This window comes from Neopelma chrysocephalum, unplaced genomic scaffold (assembly GCF_003984885.1).
Source record: "Neopelma chrysocephalum unplaced genomic scaffold, ASM398488v2 Primary Assembly neopelma1_65, whole genome shotgun sequence".
Taxonomy (NCBI): domain Eukaryota; kingdom Metazoa; phylum Chordata; class Aves; order Passeriformes; family Pipridae; genus Neopelma; species Neopelma chrysocephalum.
In genome coordinates, this window is record NW_020897722.1 from 7,589,557 (window position 1) to 7,606,085 (window position 16,529).

The 16,529-nt window shown below is 39.8% G+C and overlaps 1 protein-coding gene across 1 annotated transcript in view; it reads right to left on the minus strand.

Annotated features, from left to right (window-relative positions):
• OTOA (otoancorin) overlaps positions 1-16,529 on the minus strand; it is a 35,473-nt gene that overhangs the window by 14,649 nt on the left and 4,295 nt on the right. Inside the window, exons 8-22 of the mRNA XM_027683840.1 lie at positions 16,312-16,415; positions 13,944-14,050; positions 13,368-13,507; positions 10,793-10,916; positions 10,214-10,429; positions 9,551-9,718; positions 9,091-9,231; positions 8,460-8,515; positions 7,964-8,081; positions 7,387-7,460; positions 6,679-6,814; positions 5,599-5,789; positions 4,056-4,149; positions 2,804-2,933; positions 188-375 (exon numbers count right to left, since the gene is read on the minus strand). Coding sequence (XP_027539641.1) covers positions 188-375; positions 2,804-2,933; positions 4,056-4,149; positions 5,599-5,789; positions 6,679-6,814; positions 7,387-7,460; positions 7,964-8,081; positions 8,460-8,515; positions 9,091-9,231; positions 9,551-9,718; positions 10,214-10,429; positions 10,793-10,916; positions 13,368-13,507; positions 13,944-14,050; positions 16,312-16,415 — 1,987 coding nt within the window. The remainder of the gene's footprint in view (positions 1-187; positions 376-2,803; positions 2,934-4,055; positions 4,150-5,598; positions 5,790-6,678; positions 6,815-7,386; positions 7,461-7,963; positions 8,082-8,459; positions 8,516-9,090; positions 9,232-9,550; positions 9,719-10,213; positions 10,430-10,792; positions 10,917-13,367; positions 13,508-13,943; positions 14,051-16,311; positions 16,416-16,529) is intronic.

Here is a 16,529-nt window from a genome sequence, read left to right on the forward strand (position 1 = left end):
TTGCCTGTTGACTCTGAAGCAAGGGCAATAGTCTTCTATCACCATCTCATATTATTTTTCCAATAAACCATAGATATTCTTGCAGCAGCAGTGACATTGACATAGCACAGTTATTTTAGAACTGCATAGTTCAATAACAGCAAATCAAATTACAGATTTAATTTCCCATCACAGACAGGATAGTTACCTGCTTGGCTTTTTCCTTCAAGGCAGTAAGCTGGGAGTTGTTAAAACCTGAGACAGTCCCAAGAAGTTCCACATTTTTGTCAAAAGTCCCTGGGTCCATGCATTTCAGTTCCTGATCTGACCAAAAGATATTTGCTTCTGCTAATTTAATTATTTCGTCTGAAGAAGGAACTCTGGTTCCCAGGCAATCTGGCAAAAAAAGTCAAATAGCAAGAGTTTTCTTCAAGGAGACTGAAAAAATAAATTGAACCAATATAGATATATAAAAGAGTGACAGACTATGATGTGATATTGATAAATTAATTGTTTTGTAATTAAATATTTTTTAAAATATTTACATTGTTAATGTCCTGGATATAAAACTAGAATTTGTCTAACTTGCAAGACATTGATTATATTCTTTATAGTCCAAAGGCTGGACAAGAAAATAACAGCAGACACATATTTCAGAACAGTTACAATGCAGGATGCCAGAATAAAACTAAATTCTGGACATTTGCAATGAGAATAACCAGTATATTGCAAGTTTCTTTCAAGTCTAATTCCTTAAAGGCATCAAAACCCAGGCTTATTCTGAGGTAAAACCACCATTTGCTGGGGCCTTGCTTCAGTAAGAGTGAAATGCAAATCCTTGGGATGACCCTCGTTGAAGCCTCCAAAAATTCCCCAAAAACTGCTGCAGCTGAATGAACTCCAGGTCCCAACAGTGAATCCACCAGCAATGTAACAGACAGGAGAGGTGCTTTTACTCTGAAACGCCCTGACAAAGATGTATGTCTTGTAAGACTTGCCTGACATTTAAACAAGGTGCAGACAGGAGCTGGATGTGTCAGAGAAGCACAGTTGCTTGTTCTTTATGTCAAAGCCTGTTGTTAAAATGTCAGGATCTGGAGAGGGCTGTTCACTCACCACAGAACTGTTTGGACAGACAAACTGCCTTTAGAAATCTTATTTACAGGCAGGTTCTGGCCCCATGCATGATCAAACCAGACAGTTTCCATTGTGTATTTTAACAAATCCTGGTCTTTGTTGGCATAATCTACCTCTAATGTTGATGGAAAGCAGAAATTAAAATCCTAATGTGGTTGTTTACTGCTCTCTCTCCTGTCACTCATTTAGGAAAACCTTATTAAATAATTATCTAAACCAAATAATCCCTACATGTCTTCAGATACAGCCATTACCAGTAAAAAGCATGAATTTCACAGATGCTGTGCCTGAGCTAAGCTCCCCCAGACAAATAAATTAAAGCGAGGATGTACAAAGTAGATTTGTACTTTGAAAGGAGGCAGAGGAGGGATTTATTTGCATCAAAGGAAGCTGCAGCAGTGGATAGAACACTGAAAAGACTGAATCTGTTGAGCAAACGAAAATGCAGTTCAGCTCCCACTGTACCAGCTGATGTTCTGCTCTCCCTTTACACCTCCCTCTTGTGCAGCTGCCCTGTTTCCCTTTCCCCTGCTGCAAAAGGTCAGCTTTTCTCACATAAATACTGCCTATCCAGGCACAGTGCAGCTCCCTTCCCCAGGTTATGAAAACCTGAGACTTCGTGTCCTTGGAAAAACTGTTGATTTTATTATTTGTAACACACCAGATACATTGGTGTGACCACAGAGGGAAACACTAATTGGACTTCCGACTTTGCTTCCTGGATCTGATGCTACTTCAGTCTTCCTTTTGATATAAATTTAGTTTGATGAAAAACATCTATATAATATAACATCTCAGTGCTTGTGGTGAGAAATTTGAATTCTTTCTCCAGCACTGCTCTCTGGTAGCACGCTGGACACACAATTCCCAAGTTTTGCCTTGTATGTTCCATCTTGCCTCAAGCACCACCTTTGTTTTTATCCTGATGTAGACATGGATGTAAGAACTCTGTCACTGGTAATTGCTACTGTTATCAGTATTAGCTCCCAAGTATTTCAGGTAAGAGAAAGAATACATTTATTGTAATAAAGGAATATAGCCAGATCATGTACCTTATCCAAACAAAATGATCCATTTGTCACCAGAGATTTTAATAGATTAGTGTGGTTGCTAATTAAAATACCTTTTAGATGATAATAAACTTTGTCCATTTGGACAGAAAAAACACAGTGCCACCACTGTCAGATTTAGGAACAGACGAGTCACCATATGCTCATGTCTGGCAAAGGATTAACTACGTGCAATCTTTTGGCACAAGGGTAACTTGTCACCTTCACAGGCTTTTAATTTGAGGATTTTTACTTAGATTACAAAGAAAAGTAAAAATAAGCAAAAAAAGTAAAAATAAACAAAACCCTCTAATTCAAATAATTCATCTTTTTCCTTTGTGCACTCAGAATCATTCCAGGAGATGCTTAATCTGCAATCCTGTAATGAAATTAAGTGTTTCAGCAGTTAGTCAATGCATCATACAACTATGGGCAACAGAATGAAGACTCTCACTGCTTTTGCTAAAAGTCTGAACCTCTTTAAGTTGCTCAATGCTTTCTTTTTTATTATTCAGCTTCTCAGAATGCATTTGGTGACAAAGTGAAACGAAGTCTGTTTGAATTGCACCACCACATGTGTGCCCAAATGGCCCCACTGTGAACCAGGCACTTTGCAGAGATACCAGGCAAATACTGACCAGGTGTGGTGAGAGATGAGGGGGTGTTGGCAGTGGCATTGGAGACAGACTCAAACACAGTTGATAAAAGCCCTTCAGCTGAAGAAACTGGTCCAATTGTCTTTGCTATTTGTAAAATGATGTCTGGGAACTTCAAATGAAAAAAAAAAGAAGAAATGAGTCTTCTTTCTCCCTTTTAAAACAAACCAATTTGCAGAGAAAGACTCGTGCAGACCTTAGCAAATCAGGGGTTAGTAACAGCTCAGCCTCCTTCCTATTGTGCAGATGTTTCAGAAGAGAGTAAATTGGCTGCTACTGAAAGGTCAACAGCATACATTTGAGGGGAAAAAATTAGAAACAAAGCAAATTCTGAGCGATTCTCTCTCTTGGATGCTCTCTCAGTTTCTGGCAACACCTGAGCACTGCCTGATTGGAGTCTGTGTCCAGACACTCCTGGAGCAATGACTTTCACTATTCTGTATGGGCTTTATTTTGCTTGTCTTAAATTTGCCAGACAAGTGTAAGAATTGAGGAGAGGGACCCAATTAAATGATGAGAAATAACTTTGACCTGTTTGCCTTCTTTAGGCTTTTTTTGAGCTCCCTCCTCCACCCTGCTAGACACCTTCCTTTCCTTTGAAGAGTCCTGTTCTATTTGATCAATTATAAGTTTTACCTCCAGTGGAAAAGTTGCTGACTGTGCTCACATATTTCTGCTGAAGAATGAATTCCTCATTCCAGTATAGTTTACTCCTATACATAAAAATTTTAAGCTCATAGGAACTAAAGAGGGCAAAGAGACTCCAAAGTGCAATGCTGAGTCCATCAGTTATCATTCATGTGCTACACTGGCCCTGGGGCAAAGGGCCATGTGAGTAAATGCTAATTTGATCCATATGATCCCATTAATAACAGGATAAGAAACGTAACTTTTATGGTTGGAAGGCAAGGGAATGGAGGAAACAAACCTGCAAGGTGTAAAGTACTAAAAATGAGTCTGTGTCACTATAAATGACCCATTTTTTCTATGTGACAATGTACAATTATCACTGTTTACGTCCAAATAATCCTTTATACTGACATTACCCTCAAGAAGAAATCTCAGAAATTTTGATGGAGTCAAGAACATGTGAAACATTAACACAGGGTTCCTTGCCAGGAGAATTATTTACCTAGTTTAGCATTCAGATTATATGATTTGGATTGCATTGTGACATTCATAAATTCAAATTTTAACATCTTTTATGAATTTAAAAGTTATAATAAAAGCATACCTTTTCAGCAAGGACATTTAATTCCTCCTTTGACAGCAGAGCTATGAATGGTCCAATATCTAATGTTGTTGCTGCTGTCCAGTTGTTTGAGGAGCTGAAGAAATATTTTGAAAAATTATATTAATGAAGAATGTTTACAATCAAAATGATACTAAAACTTCAGAGTTTTTATTATACTTTATCATATAGGAAACACAGACACTTCTATGCCAACATGATGATTCATTGTTATTAGCATCAGATTGCATTTTCTCATCTCTCTGTGATATAAAGGGCATTAGTGGAACTCTCGATACACTCAGAGAAAGCCTTCAAATACAGCAGTAATGGAGCTCTCCCTCAACAGCCATAGTATTTTTTGCATTACAGTGTTCAAGCAAGGAGAAATAATTCTTTTTTTGAAAGAAAATTTACCATTTTCTATCAGGTTCATACTGCAGCAGCAGTAATGTGCAAAATGGTATCAAAAGAGAAGTAGAAGTATCATACAGAGCTGACAAATGTTAGTCAACCGACTTGGTGGGTGACTTAATAAAGCACTTGGATAAGTAATTTTCAGCCTGGAAGAGCCTATAGGAGAACACAGTAACAAATCTGTTACTAGCTCATGTTCTCACAGAAAACTTTATTTGCTTTGTTGCTCCACTAGGAGGATGTTTGACTGGACAAATATTTTCAAAAAGACCTGATACAAAATAAAGTAAAATCTTATTTAGCACAGTATGCCATGATTCAATAAAATCGATCTGTATCAAGATCAATGCAGGGATGAGATCTGGTGGAAGATATTTCTATTCTATCACCAGGAAAATGCTGACTTAGGAGGAAGCTGAATGAGCATCTAACAGGATTAGGTGGATCAAGTGACAGCCTTTGGGTCTGAGGGGATGGTTAGAAACTATGCATTGTCTCCCTTTTCAAATGCAAGATACTTCTAAGAGACAATGCAAGAGAGAAACAGTGTATTCTTGCCAGACAGAGGATGGCTTTGTCCTTTGCATGACTGATACATAGTGTGGTTCCAATCACCCTCCTAATCGGAGCCATCAGTGACACCCAAGTGACACCCAACATGCTGCCCAGTTTTTTGCTTCAGATGGTTGAATTTATACCCCTCTGTTTCTTCTCTAGCTCTTTCCTTTTGCCAGAGATGCTTGCAGTCTTCTTCATCTTCTCACTCTTGAGTATCCTACTTCCATCTTCCCATTCTTTGCATTCCTGGGCCATTCTTTGCCTGTAACACCCTTTCTCTTGCCAGGCCAGTGAGCCTGTTTGCCTGCCCCTCCTCAAACATTACACTTTCTCTCTTTTTCCTCTGGGACTTGAGTCATGCAGGGTGTCCCTGGGGTTGTATTTTGTTCCACACCTATCACATTACACACAAGAACAGAAATGTCATTCTAGTGGACAAGCCCCCAAGCTTGGCCAGTGACAGAAGCTGCTTTGTGCTGTTTTCACTGCAATTCATCTGGGCAAAGCAAATGCTTTGTATTTGCATGGCCTGACCATCAGCAAGAGCAAGGTGGTGTATTTAATACCTTACCCATATAACTCAAGGAGTTTGTATTTAATTTCAGTCTTCTGCTCGTGGCTGAGCTGTTGGCAGAGTTTGAATTGATGGAGGGCTGTTGCCATTGCCTTCAGGGACACTCTGCCTTGTAGAAAGGCTGGAGGTAAGTGGCAGATTAGATTTCCAAGTAGGTCAACATCATATTCATCAGCCACAGAGCCGTTCTGAAACGAGAAGCATTTACCCTGTTGGCAGAGCTAACCTTGGCCCTTGCCCTGCATCATTCAGCTGCATCACAACTCATTTAAGCTCTGTGACCCTTTAAGGAACAAAGACACAACAGTTTGCACTGGCAACTTCATCTACGATTTCTGCTTAGACTGCCTTATATTTTTTTGCTTTTAGCACTGCAATTGGTGATATTTAATAAGCACTTCTCAGGGCTTTCATTATTCTTTATTCCACGCTGAAGCTCACATAGAAAATGTGACCCCCCCCACACCTGCAGAGGTGGTGCAGCTCTGCCTGGCAGCACAGCCCTCACCTGGCCCCTCGCAGCAAAGGGGCCCCAAGCTCTTGCTGTCAGAAGGCTGAGCTCTGAGGGGTTTCTCAAGCAGCTGCCAAAACACCAGGGATTATACAGCTGGTAGTATGTGTAAGGACAGGAATATTCACAGCTACATCAAAGAATAAGTTTCCCTTAAAAGCTGGTGAGTGCTGCAGCCCCTTGACAGCAGAAGTCCCAAATCCTCCCAGTAGCAACACCTCTCCCAGGGAGCCTCCCGAGCCACGCACGGCTCTGCAGGACTGGCACTGCTGGGAGCCAGGGGAACAGCTCCAGCTGCAAACTGGTCAGCTCCAGGCTGCCCTGGCCGGTTATCTGTGGTCAGCAACGACATTTCATGAGAACACTTTGTGACATGGATGGAGTCAAGGAAAATTGTTAAGGAAGTTGTAAAAAGGTTTCCTCAGGCAGCGAACAATAATATCAAAACAGTACATGAAAAAACCCCCAAAGAATACAGATGGGTAAGTCAAGAACTTATGTAGAAGGTGAATCTCTCCATCCCCGTGGTGTCTCCTCAACTGCTGACCCCTCCCAGCCATACCCACCAAGCACTCCTGTACTTTTTGCAGGACAGCATTCCTTTTGTGACGGCCTGGATTCAAAAGGTCCATTTCAGTCTTCCCCAGACTTTCAATGAAAGGGACACACAAAGGGCCTGAAACGAACTCCAGGTACTCAGAACTGCAGAAAGAATTCAAACATCTCAGAATGCAAACCTGACCTTCATACATCCATAACCATACCCATAAAACCTGTGATGACACAAACATTTAGAGACAAGGCTGGACTTGAAAAATCATAAACTGGACAGGCCAGAAAAGTTGCAATTAATCCTCACCTTACTTGAATGCCCTTCTTGTACATTTGTTTTCCCTAAGGGAAAAAGCTGTCACTGAAACGTTTTGCTAACTTAGAAAAATGTCTTAAAACACACTGAAATGTTTTTAACCATACAGAGCAATATGCTTCAGCAGCACCCAGTGGTTTTGACTTACATATCCACTCTCAAATAAACCCTAAATAAATAAGGAAAACAAATCTCACAACCGAGGGGGTAAAAATCCAGAATTTGACAAAAATAGGCCACACTAAAAGACACCAAATATTACCAACTTTCACTTGACAGAGACTTTGCCTACAGTCAGTGACCACCTTTGATAAATTACCATTTCTTTGAATCATCAGTTTTCTTAGGACTGAAGAGATTATTTAAAAAGTGCTCAGAACTTAAGATGTAGTAAGAGGTAACTCACGGAAGCACCAGTAAGAGGAAGGGAGGAATAGATGCATTGGAGACCTTCCAAAACTTCCAAGCTAAACAATTAACCTAAAAGCAACAAAAATTTAGGAACTTAAACATCTGGCAATTTTGAGGAAGAATAAAAACATGGCTTGTTTATTGCAGCATATAAATTAGCATACATAAAACTGTGCATATTATCTTCAGAGTATTTTTCTTTGGCTTTTTTTAGAGTTTTCTTTTTGTAGACATCAGAGATGAAGCATCCTATATTTGGGTGCATAAGAGCATTTGTATGTTTTCAAAACTTCTATATATTTCCAAACAGATTACTCATGAATTAACAAGTCAGAAGGGCTGTAGAAATTTTTTGCAATTTGTAAGTGGCAAATGAAATTGTCAAAATGAAGTATGATAACAGAAAAAGTCACACATAAAAGATTTAAATAAAATATGCTAACAGACAAGCTGACACAGACAAGATTAAAAAAAAAAGAAAGTAAAAAGAAAATTGAATGAATCAAATTCCAATTTACCTAGTTTGGATATTGGGTAGTATGTTTATCTAGACAAAGTTTTGTTGGTTTTACCTGATATGGAGAAAGCAGATGAAGATTCATTTCAAAGAATTTGAAGTTGTTTAAAAATATGTCTGTGCCCATACTTTCAATGAGTTGACAAGTTACTCCTTTCACAAGCTGTCCTGTGCTGATAGGAAAAGCAAATTTCAATCTTTTGAATATTTAAGCAGGATCTAGTCCTTGCTCCCCACAACCCTGCCCTAAGATACAGTTACTTGGCCACCTCTCTCCCGTTTTCTTGTAATTGAAAGGCTAAATTGAAAGTAAAACTGCAAACAAATTGAAAAATACCAACTAACCCTTAAAATAGCTAAACCTCTGCAATGCTTTGAGCCCGATTTTGGATTTGGAGACCCTTTCTAATGAGGAAGGTGAATTATCCTGTGGTATCCAGGAATGACTAAACTTAAGACAGTACAAAATAACCATGTATGGTTTACCTTGAAGTTGCTCTTATGACAAAACTAGTCTTAAACCTCATTTCAAAGGAGACTCTAATCCATACCTTAGAAGGTCAACGGGATTGTTTTTCTTAGACAGTAATTCATACAGATACAAAGCCTGAAATAAAACCCACCATACTTAAAGTTAAGTTTAGTTAATCCAGTTGTAAGACACAATGACTACTGCAAGGTTTATGTACTCTTAGCTCTCTTATGAACTCTACAGGCACTTCTATGATCCAGCCTGGCCAACCACAAGAGGTTTGGCATCCAGTGCTGAATTTCTTCTTCACAAGGCAAGACATGGCTGACTGGTGTTATGGGATGATGTTAAACCTGGCCATGGCCCACAACCACTGAATAACTTGGGTTTGAGGGGACCTCTGGAGATCATCTGATCCAAACTTTCATCTCTTTGGACAGAGTCAAAGAGCTGATTGTATATGCAAATGTCTATTATACAGTACTGGAAAGAGAAAATTTCCATGGCAGAATCTTGGGGACTTAAACTCAGCATATTAATGCTTCCCTTTCCATAGCTTTGTTTCATAATGCTGCCCAGGCTCTGAAATTCCTCTGGTTGTTTATGTCAAGATATATTTGAGGCAGTTCCTTCCTTTCACTTATGTTTCTTTTCCAGTTCTTCCATCATACTAAATTGCAGGGGAATGGGAACTGCATAAGAATTTTTACCTGGCTTCTTCTTAGTTCTTTTTCTTTCATCACTGAAGAACTATATCCAGTCTGCTTCCATAAACCAGAAAGAGATACTTCTTTAAAAAAAGCTCCTTGTATCTCTTTGACTGATGAAGAAAAATCTCCAGATGCAGCTATCTAAAAAGAGGAACACAGAAATACATGGCATTTCAGAACTGATGCTTAGATTTACAGGATTTGCCCTTCTTTCTATTCTGTGTAATATTTCTCTTAAGAGGATAAAGGAAAACATGACAGTATTAAAAATGCAACGGAAATAAGCAAGAGAGAGCCTTCCAAACACACGTGGTGTTCAGAAAAAAACCTCTGGAAATGTTAACCTTTGAGCTAAAGCACAAAGCACATTCGGTGGCAACATTTTAAATCATGCTCTGCATAGCTGGTGACTGTGCTCTTGTGCAGAGAGAACCTGCTACACACTGGAGTTCATCATCACCTTCCTGAGGATCCCTTGTTGTTGGGCAGGAGATAAGTCAGACAAGTGCTGGGATGTTGTGCCTCGAATAAGCTGGGAGAGCTCCCCTGGGTTCATGCTGTAGAGGGACTGGGTGCTGATGCCCGTTACCAAAGCACCCATTTGACTGACATCATGGAATGATAACACCTGCAGAGAGAACAGCACAAACAGGAAGTTTTCTGGCTGGAGAGCAGCAGATATATTTAAAAGCAGAAGTCAATAAATAAATCAAAACTATTACTGTTGAATACTTAATACATTTCTTGCCTGGGGATGCACTTTCTGTGTCTGTCCAGAGAGCAAATGTGTGAAGTTTCCCAGAAGGTCCTTTTTCTGAAACTTTGGCAGGACCCTGATTCCTTCCACTACTATATATTTGAATATACAGTCTGGGATCTCTGATCATGCAAATTCTGCTTAGGGCAGAGACACACACAAAATAACATACACAACTGCCAAATACAAACATTCCTTCTCTCTGTTACACTAGAGAATTACTTTGGGACGTACAGTCTTGGATGTTTTTATTTGATTTAAACACATTTTTCAGACCACTAACTTTTCAAAATCTATGGTTATTGTTGAGAAAAAGCCATTTCATTTTTAAAAACAGGAGGTAGGAAAGCTGTTATCACAAGGTACCTTTTCATAAGAGAGGTATTTACTGGATAAAATCATAACTTGGCTCTTTGCCCAGCCAGAGACTTGGTTTAATGTTGCAATAGCATTATGCACTGCTTCAGGTGACAGAGATTCCAGCTGACTTGAAGTTAGTCCGACCACAGCATCTGACAGAGATCCAAGGGTATCATTCAATGTCTGGTTTTGCATGGCAATGTTCAGGAGTTGGGATTTGAGCTAAAGCAAACAAAAAGAGCAGATGGGAAATAAAAACCTGCCAAGAACCAATTTCCACTATCACCCAAAACACTAACTGGAGTCTCTGGAATAGTCATTGGCAAATATTCAGTGAGCACACACTTCATAAAATTTCAAAAATAGAACCACAGTTGTGAAAGGAATATGGAGCAGCAGGAAATAGAATGACAAAAGAATAAGCACCTAAAATGGACTTCTATTCTTTGCATTCTTGAGAACTATTTTCCCTTATTTCTTAGATCACAGTGATTTTTCACTCTTTTCTTCTCTTATTCATGAAGAAAGTCCTCCTCCTCTGTTTTCAGAGTTGGGTTAGGCAAGAAGAATAAATACCACACCCACCTTGTGAACCTCAGCCTGGAAACCTCTCAGTTGATTGCATTTAATCATTTGATGAAGTAAAGCCCGGGCCACAGCTGCATCCATCTGTTCCAGGTCATCATAAAAGCAAACCAATAAACCCAGCCTATGGAGAAGAGACACATTAGCTGACTTCTGACATAGGAGGTGTGATCCTTAGGAAAGGGACACACAGGATGTTACACCCTACTCATGCTCAGGACCGGAGTCATTTCTGTCTGTCACTTGTGCCTTCAACTACAATCTTTAAAACTTACCCAGCCTGAGACTGGGGTATGAGACACATGCAGTGGCCTCTGTATTCAGCTGAACTCTACCTGGATTGCTTGTGCTGCTGAAAACTTAACTCTCCTGGTTCCATTTGTCCATGGCTGGATTCTCCTAGTTAACAACTCCACTCACCTTGGCAGTATAATCTTGAAAAGGATGGAGGGCTATGAAAAAATCTTTGGAAGTGGCTGCTGAGTTCTTATCTGGGTTGACTGGATGTTTTGAGTTCTAAATCCTACCTGGATTTCGCAGGCAACATAAGTCATTCATGTCTCAGAGCAGCAGCTAGAGCATTACATGGCCTCTTCATTGTTTCAGGTTTAAACAAAGCCTGCTGTATTTCACATCAAACACAGGACTGGCTGATGGATGGAGATCTGAACAGTTCAACACCAGTTAGGAGAAGGCATGCCAGGATTCCCTGCCTCATTAGTGCCAGCACAGCAGCCTGCAAGGCCGTGTTGTGGTCCAGATGTGGAGCTCATGCTCCTTCACAGGACCTGTGCTGTAATATTTAAGTCAACATTTCCATTAACCTCTGTAAAGTACAACCACAGCCACGGCTGGTGGAGAGAAGCAGCCACACCACCAAGGGGAAGTGCCTTTTGTAGGTGGCCTTCTGACTTGGGCCTTGTGCTTATTTAGTGCCACTGCCTGCCGCCCTGCAAAGAAAGAGCTTGGAATTGCAGATCACTCTTGCTGGACTTTGAACTTTATAGTGACGGTGATGAACTTGTTTGTAGGAAGCCTCAATCAATTCCCTGTCCCTGTAAAATCTTAGTCTTTGCTTTCATAATTTACAGAGAACAAGAACCTCAAAGATGTGGCAAAAGCCCAGCTTTTCTGCAGCAGTCCCTGTTTTCTAGCAATTCAAAGAGGCATAGGTAGAGTTTGGGCCACAATGTCCAAATCAACACTGGACATTGCTGCAGCACTATCACAAACTCAGTGAAATTCTGCAGCACAGAAAGGCTTTTATTTCCTCTATTCCCTCAACAACAACCTGCTAGAGATATAAAAATATACTGCTTCAGCAGCCCATCTGAATTCATGGGACATCATCAAACCAACATACAAATCAAAGAAACATCTGTAAGAGCATTTTTATAACAAATAATTACCTTCCAATGCATTACTGCATACCCACCAAGAGCTCTTCATCTCCTTTGGGATTAGCAACAATGAATAACACTACTTCTTAAAAGTAAAAGTGCATTTAAATCATCAGTATGGTTAAAATGAGTAATATAAACTAAGTGTGTTGTAAAAATGGAATATATTAAGGATTATGGAGCATGACATTTCCCTCGTCTGTGAGAACGTGGCAGCTCTTGTGAGTGACAAAATCATTTCTAAGATTTCTGACACTGAAATTTAGAGCGTGGGCATAATTCTCCTCTCGCTTACACCTCCGACAGCGAGCAATGCTTCAGGGAAGTCAGAGCTGCACTGCAGCAACAACAGGAGCTCTGAAGCCATAAAGCATACTCTCCATTAGTTTAAAACTCCAAGGTATCCCCCAAGGAGACTACAAATAACTTCAGACAGCGGTGTCTTGGGACTAAATACATCCACTGATACGACAGTGTGAATGTAAATGCGGAGCACGGCACTTCCTTACAGCAGCTCACACTCTCTGCCTCTTTGTGAGTAAGAGCAGCTTGTTTTGGTTTTTTATTAAAGTTAGTTCAGTGCTGGTTTGACAGCCCTGAAAGTGCAGTTTCCTGCTTACACACTTAACAGTCACACATATTTAGGCATAGCTCATGTCTGCCCTGCAGGGCAAAGAGGACAGCAGGGCAGGCTTTACAGCTCCTCACTTTGTCACCTCTCTGGTGACAACCACGTCAATTAAAAACCACCTGCAGTCCTGGCTGGCATGAGCTAAGATTTCCTCCTTCAATCCCAACTGTAACATGATTTCCACAGAACAACTCCACCTTCTGTGATCCAAACAGCCAAGACAACTCATGTCCTGCTATCCCAGTTTATTTTACTGCTGCACTGTAAAACGTGACGGGTCCCAAAAATACTGCTGTAGTCTTCCTAATACTCCAGGCATCTCCTCACTGTGCAGCAGGAGACAAAGCATTAGCTAATTAGGCACATCTCCAAAAAATCATAAAGTAGCAATTCTTCACTGTTGCTAAACAGGGCTGGATTTCAGCCTAGATTTTCCTGCTGGAAGGGAAAAGCTATGCCATATTGCTTATTGCTCCTCTCTTTTCTCCTTACTTATTCGTTCCATCCAAACACAGCCATAAAAGAAAAAGAAAAGCAGTCTTGCCTGTAGATGGTTGAAGTGTTCCTCATATCAAATCCTGATGAGTTTATCCTCTCCAGGAAAGCCTGTGCAAGCTCTGGTGTGATATCATACACCGTGTCCAGCTGCTTTGTCGCGTTGTCGTAGCTAATGAACAGTCTGATCTGACCAGCACAAACAGGATCATTGTGAAACAATTGCATCCAATAAAATCTGTGTTTGACACACTAAATTAACTGACCCCATTCATGTTGTTGAGAAAGGAAGAAGATAGATTTGGATAACATGGTATTTTTGAAGACAAAGCTGAGTGAGTGACTTGAGCAATTCTCTGCCAAACTGTCAAATAATTTGAGGGCTTCTATCATTGATCCCTTTCAGCAGAAGGCACAGAATACTGATACAGATAAGTAATTCTATATTAATTAAAGGCACTTTAAAATTCCAAATATAGAAAAATATTTGTAAATAATACATTTATATTTTCGCTTTAATTAAAATATATAAAGTTTTTTCATGTTTTAGTTTGCATTTGTGTTCATATTGTTTGTAGCTGACATCACTTTGTAATGACATATCCAACCACACTTTGTTACTTACTTCACTGAGGCTAATTTTCAGAATTTCTTCTAATGGGAGATGGACCATGAATCTTCCCAAAATCCATAAGCTTTCTGCACTGACCCAAGAAGTTGATTCATTGAAGTCTGTTTTGTACAAATAAATACTTACTGCAATATTAAGAAAGTTATTGCTTTTCAAAGATATTGCACCCAGTATATTGTTCCTGGTAAACAATCAAAAACAATCAGAAAAATCCTAAAAGCAGAGAGACTCAGGTTCCCTCCGTTGGCTACATTTTAGCACCACATTTTTATGAGACCATACATTTTTTAATGAAAATGAAATAGTGTTTCAAATGTCTCAGATTTTCTTGTATGAAAACATTAATGTTTTATGTTGTCGAAATAGAAACTGGATAAAGTGTGGGACAGGCAAAATTTAACCAGTAATATTAAATATGGAGCAGTATTTTTTAAATTCAGTTTCCCTAATCAATTATATTATTTAAGAACATCGGGAAGGCATGATACTTTGTAACACTTTATATATCATATATTATTATTGATGATGCTATTTATTTCAGCAATATGCAATAGCAATAACAGAGAAAATGAAAAATGGTTCAAATACCTCTATGGAAATAGGTTGGCAAAAAATACAGAATACTGCATAACAGTTAAAAAATTGGCATTCATTTAGTAACATTCTCCCAAGGATTGTAAATGAAGTCAAGATCCAAATATCCCTGAGAAATAAAGTATTTATGGACTCTGAGCCACAGACTGTTTTCTCCAAGGTATCATAATTTGGATGGCTCAGTGTGTGATACCTCTGAACATATTCCTTGGCAGTGCTGATACCCACAACTCTGTTAGAATAAAATCATCAGGGCACTTTGAAGAGTTTTCAGTATCTGAAAAAACATCACCCTTTATCTATCAGAAGCTGAAGGACCCCATTTAGTGCTTTTTTTGAAAACACAGATCTAAGCTCCTTAACTGAGACAAGATGATGCTCCCAGCAGACCTGTCAGGCCTCTGTTTTTTAAAGTGATATCACCTCCCATTACCAGGGATATTACAAGAGTTGAAAGACATGACAGAAGAGTTAAAGAAAAACGAGCACAATTTAAGGACGTTGACTGTGGCCTTTAGTAGAACAGAGCTGCAGGTACCAACCATGGCAGGTGTGATCCCCAAAAAATGACACCTTTCCCAGGTGGTCCCAGTGCTACCCAACTAGAAAGTGAATAAATCACACTATTGCAGGACTCTTCTGCTGTCCTGCCCTCTGTGCTGTGGATTCACCACACCTGCACTGCTTTTGGTAGGGAAGCAGCAACCAGGAGGTAAGAGAGGCACGTTAATCTCAGCCCCTCCTAAGCTGGGTGATCTTCCACACCCCGAGGGTTCACTAATGCTCCACACACAATCCAAGGTGACACTGAGGGATTTTCCCAGGACTGCTGAGTATCACCAGGCAAGTTCTGCATCTTTGCTTCCCCAGCAATGTCCTGGCAGTAACACCACCACACAGCAGTGTCATCAACTTCCTCCCTACGACTTAATGGGTTACCCCGATATTTTGAAACAGCTGAAGACCCAGTGGACAAATTTAGCTCCACTGAAACAAATGGGCATTTTGCCCTTGATTTCCAGGGAAAGGGGATGAACACGCACATCCAGAAGTCTAAAATGCTCACAGGACAGCTCTGCTGGGATGTTCAGTGAAAGCCAGGCAGTGGCTCTGATGGTTCAGTGCTACTGCAGAGCCCCCTCGTGAAGCCTGTCCTGTGCTGGCACAGCTGTGGCACAGCCGTTCAAGGCACATTAACCAGGCAAACAGATGTGGTAAAATGCATACAATCAGAATTAATTGTGTTTTTATCTAGTCCTTTTTCTGACCAAGCCACGTGCTTTCACAACATCCTGCATTTCTTTTGTTTTTAAGCAGTGCATTGGCTAATGTACCCTGAGCCAGAGCTATTTTTCTAGTCTGAATAGGTGTTCAGAAGTGAACAACACACCTTGGCAGAGCACCTGACCACTGTATCCTATTTCAGTCTTAGAAAAAGTACAGAGAGAAAAGATCAGAGTACTAGAAAAAGACTGAATACAGCTCTGTGCAGAAGAGATGAAGAGTCCATTGGTTGGACTCAATGATCTTAGAGGTCTTTTCTAACATTAACAATTGAATGATTCTATTCTACAAGAACAAACATCTTTGGAGAACTATTTGTCATGAGTAACAAATATATTACATTTACTGTATTCTGAATAAAAGGTATTCTAGACAGCTACTCTTAAACAGATGTGTTAAATTTGGGAAACAATTCAATACAATGGATAGGCCTTTGCTGACCTTTTTATGATAAGCAAGAGAAAATACTTTGTACATAACATACCACTCCTGTTATAGGATTTTTGTAGAATCTGCTTCATCCAGCCATACAGAGCTCTCTGAGTATTTGCTGAGGTTTTGTCATAGAGGTCCTTGAATAATGATGATCTAAGTGATACAAGGGCATGTTAGTTCACTAATGAGTTAACTCTTTATTTTTTAAAAAACGAACATATGGAAAAATTATTTTATAACCAGCGACACATAAGCAGGAAGCTGCAT